The 10115-nt window shown below is 34.3% G+C and overlaps 1 protein-coding gene across 3 annotated transcripts in view; it reads right to left on the bottom strand.

Annotated features, from left to right (window-relative positions):
- Positions 1–4363: 4363 nt before the first annotated feature.
- Positions 4364–10115, bottom strand: part of SP3 (Sp3 transcription factor) — a 54851-nt gene continuing 49099 nt past the window's right edge. For all 3 annotated transcript variants that reach the window (XM_081143047.1, XM_081143048.1, XM_081143049.1), the window contains exons 6-7: positions 9113–9309; positions 4364–6097 (exon numbers count right to left, since the gene is read on the bottom strand). In XM_081143047.1, coding sequence (XP_080999173.1) covers positions 5781–6097; positions 9113–9309 — 514 coding nt within the window. In that variant the 3' untranslated portion in view covers positions 4364–5780. The remainder of the gene's footprint in view (positions 6098–9112; positions 9310–10115) is intronic.

Raw genomic sequence — 10115 nt, 5'->3', positions numbered from 1 at the left:
CATAGATAAGAAACAGCTGAAGGAGTTCATCACCACCAAACCAGTATTAAATGAAATGTTGAAGGGTGCTCTTTAAGAAGCGGCTAATGAACAAAAGACTCTGACAAACAAAATAGACCCAGAGACAATGAAGCATGCAACCGATGGTTGTATCTCGGAGGGAAGAGGGAAGGGGGGTGGAGGGTGGAAAGAAATTACCCAAAGAAGTTATTTGCATATATGTATAACCCATGGACACAGACAATAATAGGGTGAAGTCCTGGGGAGGGGGTGGGAGCAAGGTGGAGTGGGTCAGTGGGGGGCGGGGGGAGGAATGGGACACCTGTAATACAACAATAAAGATAATTTTTTTAAAATTATCCCTTATTCTGAAAAATCAATGCCTGAACCATAGTCAAACAATGGAAACTCCAAAATATTGGTCCTTTCACTACAGAAAAATGAAATCTCAAGTTAATAAGCAAGTGTGAAAAAAAATGTATACCATTTATTGAGTCTCTACTATAAGCCAGACACTATACTAAATGCTTACATATTAATCCTAACAATCCTGATGGGGACTATTGTTAGCTATCCTTTTTACGATGATGAAAATTAGGTTTCAGGGCAAGAAATCTACCAAATATCACACACCTAGTATGTAGTTTAACATGGATTTAGAAGAGAAACACGGAAATTAAAAGCTGGGAGGTGGAGATGAAAGGCTGAAGGAAATAGAGGTCCGCTTTTCAGCACATCACTTTTAACACTAAAAAATTGTCTACATAATAATGAAGTGGTACGAATCATGTTGCATGACAGCATACCATACTTTTACACTCCAATTTTGTTATGCATTTATCTTTGAGTAGCTTAGCAGTCATTTAAATTCTTCTGTTCTCTTTTCTTAATATTCACCAATATGTGCCGCTTTTACAATATTTCTCAATCCTGACTCTAGCCACACATCTGCCCATCTTTCTTCACAACCAAATTTAATACTGCATGCTTGCTGTCTCCAGAGCCTCTTGTCCTGTGCCTTCAATCAACTATTCTCTTACAAAAATACTCAACTGCTTAGAAAAATCAGTAGGCAACCCCTTATTGCCAGAATCAATAGCCATTTCTTGTTTTAATCCAATTTAACCTCTGTGCTGTGCACGGTGTTTGTGACCGTCGTGACGCTTCCCATGGTCTGAGTCCCCTCTTCCTCTACCAGTTCCTTAAGTGTGGCTGTTTTCCAGGGTTGAGGTTAGCTCAATCATGCCCAGGGAGTATTTTAACACCCTGAACCTGAATGAATTTAAGGTGCATTTTTCTAAGATCTGTGATCCAAAAAAATTAGGAATCACTGGTAAAGATTAAATTCTAAACTCCTTTGCAATTTGACAGCCCCTCCTCCAAAACTTTTGACACTCCATCTCTCAAAAATTCCCTGGTACCTCTACTCCTCCCTTTTTAAGTAACAAACCACACTACCTTTGCTAATGCCACTTCCTCTGCCTAAGTTTCCAAAGCTTCTCCATGCAGAATTCACCATTTCTAGAGTACTTTGTACCAGCTGGTAGTATAAATTTATAATACATTTGATATGCAAATCTACCTGAACAGGGGATGGGGCCAAATCAATGTATCTTGATACATTGATACTAAATAAAGGTGGTTTCACTAAAATACCTTGTTTCCAAGATATCAACCAATTTATTTTGTGTTCATTATCACTCACCCTGGCTGGTGTGGCTCTGTCGGAGCACCATGCCATGCACCAAAGGGTCATAGGTTTGAGTCCCAGTCAGGGCACATACCCAGGTTATGGGTTTGAGCCCCCATCGAGGCAAACAATGTTTCTCATACCAATGTTTCTCTTCCTCTCTAAAAAAAAACTATCAAAAAAAAAAAAAATCCTCAGGTGAGGATAAAAAGAAACTTACCACTCATTCACAGCAAAAAGTTTTTATACATATTTTTTATTGATTTGAGAGGGAGAAGCGAGAGGGAGAGAGAGAGAGAAACGTCAATGATGAGTCATTGATCGGCTGCCTCCTGCACACCCCCTGATGGGGATCGAGACTGCAGCAGGGGCATGTGCCCTGACCAGGAATCGAACCACTATCTCCTGGATCCTAGGTCGATGCTCAACTGCTGAGCCACGCCAGCCAGGCAACGGCAAAAAGTTTTAAACTACTTAGTGAAACAAATAGTTCTTTTGCCTTGAAGACAATTTTTACTAAGTTATTATCATTAAGCTGAAAACCAAATTATCTAACTGGTAGCATGAACATGTCAACTTATATATTTTAAAACCAAATGTTATTAAATAACCTCAAATTTCAAACATTATTGAATACAGTAAAATTTTTAAAACAAAAATTTGGGGATCATGAGCAGTCAGCATTAGGACCTGAACTACAACAAAGATGCTAAGGGGACGCTTGCTCTATTTAAATAATTCTAACCCAGCATGTTTATCAGTCACTTGAGAAGCTGTTACACAATACATATATACTCCCCATCCCTGGAGGTTTAGCAGGTCAAGGACGACGCTAGGCCTGTGGACATTTTTAAAGGCTCCCAGCATTTTCTGAATACTGCCTGAGAACTATTTCCCATGAAATATGTTTGATATGCCTTCGGTTTATATGTACGTTTAATATTTAAGGAATTTCACTATTTGAAATATCTCAAGTATCTCACTATTTTGCCCAGTTACTTACAGAGAACCTGACTTTTTGCAATACATTTACTCCTTTAAGCTTTAAATGCTTTTTGGTTAATTGAATTCATTTTTTTTATAAAGTCCTTAACTCTCAATCTACAGAAAATAAAATTTTCTTAAGCGATATTTTCTTTAAATTAAGGTATAGAGTACAGACACCTAGTCTACTAGATGAGTATGTTCTAATAGAAATTATGTCTATGTAAATATACTGAATATACATTAACTCCAACTTAAGAAAAATAAAGCAATTAACAAAAATAACAAATATACAGGGATGAGCAAAAGGAGGCTTACAGTTGTGAGTACCCAAGTTTATTCTTGAACTTATCAATTACTGTATTATTTATCATATGAACTGTAAACCTACTTTTGCCCATCCCTGTAGCTACAATAAATATTGCACTAACACATAATAGATTTTATAACTAGAAAAACAGTGATTTCAGGGTAACTCTTCAAATGTTGTTTGCAGAGTATACTTAACATCTTTTTAATACAAAAATAGAAATTTTTGAAAATCACCCGCACTAAGGATGAATAATGCTTTCTTCTACAGGTAAAGATCCACGTTTCACTGGTATATTTCTAGTGAGCACTCAAAAAAATACAAAAACTTAAATAATTTTCAAGACTACTAAAGACTAACTTTTGTCACTGCATTCATGCTCTAAGAACTGATAAAATATGCTTGAAAACTCATGGATCAAAAATGCTCTATAAACCTTCTGTAAAATTTCAATATTATTTTAAAACATCTTTACTATCACCAAAGTTTTTTAATCTCCTGGCTTAATGGCTATTTTGCTTAGTGAGCAACCTCTTAACATAATCCTCTTCACACATCCTAAATAAAATTTTTTAAAAATTATCTAAAGGAGTTTGAAGATTCAAATTCTAATCCTTGTAACTTCGAAATGTACATTCCATTAATTTCTATAATTCCAAGTCCAGCACAAGCTTAAGTTTCGTTCAGAAAATATTTGTGTTTGTATGTATATCTAGAGTTGTCCTATGCACTCAAAGATATTGACTATGTCAGATTGAGCCTGGAAAACAGACAATAGAAATCTTTACCCCCACTGTACATATGCAGAGAACTGGATTTTTAATTTAAAAATGTCTAAGATGCAGTCATGTTAATATTAAATTTTTCCTTCCTCCTACTGTGCCTTTATCACAGACATACACAAATTCAAAACATAATCTTTTCAAGTAACTCTTGCTATCATTAGCAAAGCTTATCTTTTTCAAAAATCTTCATGTTTTTGATAATTCAAAATATTCAAGTTTTTGATAAGTCAAAATATTCAAGTTTTTGATAAGTCAAAATAATATCAAAATTCAAGTTTTTGATAAGTCAAAATATTCTGTGCACTGCTTTAACAAGGAGAACATAAACAAGGTTTCCAAAATGGGATTGATAAAATTGTTATTATTCAATGTGGGCAGAGTTAAAAGTTGTTTTTTCAAGTTTTATTTAATAAGCTTATTCTTAGGTAAAAATTTAGTTACCCACTGGTACCTCTATTCTTCCCTTTTAAGCAAATAGACCTGTTTAAAGAACATTTCGGTGTCTGAAATCAATACTAGGCAAGTAAAAGGCTAAGTTGGAGAGAAACCAGATTTCCTTACCCCGTATTTTAAATGCACAGGAATACAACAAACTCAAAAGAAAAAAAAATAGTGTTTTATTAACTACCACACTGTTATAATACACTTTAAACGTACAATAAGGTAGCCTTTAAATTTGAGGTGGTCTTAAGAATAACAAATGAACAGAATTCCAAATTTTTGAAATAGGTGAACTGCTGCAGTTATTGGTATACATTTAGGAAAATTGTATAGCTCTTACAAGACCAGCAATGAAACTTTATTTTGTACATTTTTTTAATAATTGAAAATATAAACAATAATTAAAAAATAAAAGAAAATACAGCGTAATAAAAAACATACATTTCTCAATTAAATGTACTGAATACATATAAATTTTAAGGGAAGAAGCAAAAAAAGAAATTGGTTGATATTTAAGTGCAGACTGACTACCTAGACAAAAAAAAAAACAACTTAAAAAAATATCATAAAACCACTAGTTTTCTATGACTAGTATCCATATGGTTGGAGTATCGTCACTATGGAAGTGATTTTGTTATGTTTGCATATGTTATACTTTACTGGTAATTTACATGATGGCTTTTAAGGCCCTGGCAGACATATGGTTTTTGGAAACAGGATTGGATAAAAAAGTCACTGCTAAGACGCAATACACCTTATTTTTTTGGTCCTCCAATACGCAAGAAAAGGGATATCTCACTATAACATTTGTTTACCACCCAAATGCCTCAACCTATACATTTTAAATTTTTTAAACATTGGTTATATTGCCCAACTTCATTATTGAAAGAATATTAACAAGACATTATTTTGGCAAATTAAATCTTAAACATGGCTTTTCAACAGGATTTAAAAGGTGACTATCCCTAGAGTTCCATGTTAAAATGTAGTTTTCAAAATCTTACAAGAGTAATGCTTAAAATATTGTACATAGTTAACCTAATTAAAATAATTAGCTTCAAAATGACAAATTGATAAGCTAAGTAAAGCCTACGCTATGTAACATTTGCTTGGAAACTTGATTTGTCAGTTATGCATAATAAAAATTCCAGTCATCAAGAAAATTACAAAAATTTTTTTATCATAACATGATTTCTTTCACCCACCAACTTTTTTTATCTTACAATAGATAAATACCAACATGTTCTCATTTTTACACTAAACCACACAGGATTGATGCATTTGGTTAGACTACCATTCGCATTGTTAAATTCAATTTTCTTTATATAACTTGGTAAAATTTCATTTCTTCTAGATTCCAAAAGTACCTACAAAACCCATGCAATTTTACCATTTTTAATATACTATGGAATATCATACAAAGTAAGGCATTTCAGTGTCATGTATAACCAAGTTACTGTCAATCCAAAAATTTTTGCACATCAATAAAAAGATATCTAAGAACTTAGGAACAATATTCTTCTCACTACTGTATAAAAATAACCACAATGAATAAGTATTTGTGTAATATTTACTCCATTGTCTCATTTCCAGAAACTGTGACAAGCTGTAAAGGTATTTCAGTGTTGGTAAGGATATCTTGATTGCTGGTGGTGGAAGTATTAACAGTTCCTATCCCTGAAACAGAACCTTGTTGAATATTTGCAAGGATAAGTGTTGTTCCTCCTGCAGTAATCAAAGTATCATCTCGTGCAGCTTCCACAGATGCCAGCACTGTACTGCTAGAGTGAATACCTTTTTTATTCTGATGTGTTTTAATATGTTTGGCAAGATGATCACTTCTCATAAAACGTTTTGAACATTCTGGACAAACAAATTTCTTCTCACCTGTTAGAAATAAAATTAAGTTACTTAGTTTTCAAAAGTCAGCAACAAACTGTTAATTCCCTGAGAAAGAAAATAAGCCAACATTGACAGGTAAGGACAGGGAACAGAGTTCAGTTAAAATTTTATTAGTTTCATGAACTGCACTGCCTCTGCAAATTTCTCTCAGAGAGTATGTCCCCTCAAAATAAACGTCTTTACTTTCTGATGAAAAGCAATCTTCAAACGTATATTACAGACAATCATTCAGATATTATTTTCATATCTTAACTGCTAAGTTTGTTTTAAAACATGTTACAAGGTATCAGCTAAAAAATGACCATCTGTAACATACAGGAGGTCCTCTAATAAAACTGTTTTGTTCAACTTTTTTTTTTATAACTATAAGAAGAAAATAAAATTGACTTCTAGCAGAGCCACTATGTGGAGTTTGCAAATTCTCCCCATGTGTGGTGTGGATTTTCTCCAGGTACTCTGGGTCCCTCCCACATCCCAAAACTGTGCACGTGAGCTGAGCTGGCTTGTCTCCAGTGTCTCAGTCTGAGTGAGCGGCAGGTGTAGGTGTGAGTGCACCCTGCGATGGAAGGGAGTCTTCCCAAGGCTGGTTCCTGTCTTGCACACCCAGAGATGCTGAGAGGCTCTGGCCACCCACAACCCTGAACCTGGGATAAGCAGGTTGGAAAATCCTCTGTTTTTATTCATCATTCATATTCATATATATATGTATATTTCACAAGTATTTCAATGTTTAATATTACAAGTGTAGAAGTGTTTTGGGTCTTTATTTAGAAGTGTAGTGAAGTTTTTGTGACCAGAAATATGCCACAGGAACTTAACTCTTGTTTATATCAATTAGCTATGGTAAAAGTGTTTTTGTTATACATCATTTCACCTAAAAGTCTGTTTCTAAGAACCTACCAACAACATTAAGTGAGGACTCATTGTATTCCTTTAAAGGAAAGTATACAGCTTTAAACTATATTTAAGGTATTACTATTAGTATGTTGTATCTATGATGGTAAACTTCCAACTCTTAAATCTGAATTCAAGTAACTACACAGAGTACTCCTAGATTAAAGCAAAGATGCAATCTTGAGGTCCACTAAGATTGAGTAATCCCAAAAGATGGTGAGCTGACTTGATTTCATCTGAAATAATTAAGAGCAAGCTTAACATATTATAATGTTAAAATTAATAAGACCTTGATACCTAAATATATCTCCCAACATGAATAAAATATTTTTTATACAAAAGACAGACTAAATTCTATTATGTTGAAGACCTACTATGTAAGAGGATTAGAAAATAAGGCAAAAGGCCAGCCTAAAAGGAATCCAGAGAAATCCACCAACAAATCTAGTATTTTCTTCAATATGCCTTATCTATCTCGTTCCAGCACTTCTGCTCTAGGCAGGTCCTCATCAGATCTCAAGTTTGAATCATAGTGCAACGACACCCTTGTCTTTCCCTCTCTAACCTAAGAAATTAATGCCAGACAAATCTTCCTTAAATACCAAATTTTATTACAGTACAAAACTTCACTAAGTAGTATGGGAATGCAAGACTAACTTGCAGATAACCAAGATTATGACTCAATCCTACTTAACAAAAATGAGTTACATAAAAATCTCATCTTCACTCATGTCAAATGATCTCTCACCTCTTTTATTCACATACTATTCTTCTGAGAAGGTATTTCCTAAAGTATCTCTTGGAACATTAGTCCTGAGATATGCTCCACAGCAAATGTCACAATGATCAAAGATAGTTCGGAAATGCTACACACACTACACATACCCCACCCCCCCAGATGCACGGTGCTTGTCAACATTCAATTAAAGGTCCTAAGAGGACACATGTAGTAACCCTCTTTAACTGAGTGTTTCCCACACATTTGATCATAGACCTTTTTTACCCTTTTACGTTGCTTTTTATATCCTGATCAAATTCCATTCAGGTAAAGTGTGTTATAGGGCCATCTTAAGGTCTACTATCCCAGCCCACTGCCCAATAATGCCTTACTATCTCAAGCAATAATGATCTCTGCCTCTGAGCATACTTTCGTATATTGTTTGTTGCAGTTACAAACAGCTCATCTGTATACCTACCTACCTGATGAGTGAGACAGAAACTAAAACAAATAGAGCATCTAATATGTATACTATTAAATACTTCATGGGTTACTTTATGTAACATTTAAAGCAATACAAGATGTATGAAAGCAGGTCAGAGACAGCTTAGTTGTTTTATCTAACAGAGTTCATGGGTTTGAAATGTCCTCCATTTCACCATGCTTCTTCCTTCTAAGCTCTCTAGGGACTGTAAATGCATTACATATTTTTCAATTCTTCAGTGTTGAGCACAGACTGATGAACACCTTGATCATTACATGCTAGCAGGAGAAAATGATCTCTAAGCTATAGTAAATTAGGATTCAGTTTGGGTCATTCCTAGGTCCATTTCATGTAAGAACCACACACTATATAAAAACAATTAAATGGAAGAATCTTAACATCAACAATGCCTTGGTTATTCCTCAATGAACTGTCTTTTGCTTACCTCACAGATATTAAAACAAGAGAAAAGGTGAAATGCCTAAATTCATCAAAGGAAAGGGGATTATTTTTTATTAAAGTGTTAAGGAGGAGGATGGAAGAAGACAGATCAAGAGTAAAAGCAGACAATAATTTAAAACATTCAACATAAACAGTAATAGCATAAATGTGGCTTAAGACAGTCAATAATGTCAAAACAAAACAAAAACTAAAAAAGAAAAAAGCTAACCAAAGTCTGCATAAAATAAAATGTTATTTTGCAATACAAGTCATACTGGCTTGTTTGGAATTAGTGTTTTTTAATCGGTGTTAATGAAGACAAAAAATTTGATGAGATTGGTCACATTTTTAAAATTCATCTCAGTAAGGTATTCTAAAAAACAAACAAATCAAAACAAAAACTTTTAAGGTAGTAGGTAGTCCTGTAATTCACTTTTGTCTGTTAAAAGTAAATATTAGTAACCTGTATGTGTTCTTCTGTGCCTCTGTAATTCATCACTTCGAGTAAATCTTTTACCACAGAACATCCAGTTACAAACAAAAGGGCGCTCCCCAGAATGCCAACGCAGATGAGCTCTCAGATGTGAGGTCTTCCCATAGACTTTACCACATCCTGGTATATGACATATGTGTTGCTTCTTTTTCCCAAGATTGGTACCTCTAAAAAACACACACAGAATAATATATGCTTATATGAAAATATTCAAATGGGCATTACCACTTATATATCCCCATGTTGAATTTCAAATAGAAGACATTATCACCATGAGATAAGAAACCAAGACCAATTAAAATCAATGTAAATAAAAACTTGTATGTCTCGAACATGTAAGTTTTACACATTAATTTTACTCAAGAATTAATGTGCCCAGCTGGTGTGGCTCAGTGGTTGAGCACTGACCTATGAACCAGGAGGTCATGGTTTGATTCCTGGTCAGGGCACATGCCCAGGTTGTGGGCTCGATCCCCAGTAGGGGGCATGCAGGAGGCAGCTGATCAATGATTCTCTCATCATTGCTGTTTCTCTCTCCCCCTCTCCCTTCCTCTCTCTGAAATAAAAATATTATAAAAAAAAAAAAGTTAATGCAACTGCTGTCCAAATGAAAGTATATTCAAGTATTATATAATTTAAAGGGACATTTCACATATAAAAAATACGTAATAAAGCTATTTATTATTCTGTCAGAACCATTCACAAATTCTATGCATAGGCCTAATCCCAACTTAGCTGTATGGGAAACTAAGTGGTCTACTCAAAGTCATGCTGTCAGCTAATTTAAAAAGGAAATAAACCAAGCATGAATGCATAACTAATCACAGGTACAATTAAAAGGTAGATAGGCACCTTAAGAAGATTTTCATTAACATGATTTACGCATATTTATTTATATATTCGCATGGCCACATCCTGAATATACACTGGAGAAAGTTAAAAAAAAATCTGGACAAAGCCTTGTCTTAGCTCT

Source organism: Miniopterus schreibersii, assembly GCF_964146895.1.
Source record: "Miniopterus schreibersii genome assembly, chromosome: 7".
NCBI classification, from domain to species: domain Eukaryota; kingdom Metazoa; phylum Chordata; class Mammalia; order Chiroptera; family Miniopteridae; genus Miniopterus; species Miniopterus schreibersii.
The sequence above is the reverse complement of the archived record's forward strand: the minus strand, read 5'-3'. Positions and strand labels throughout refer to the sequence as shown.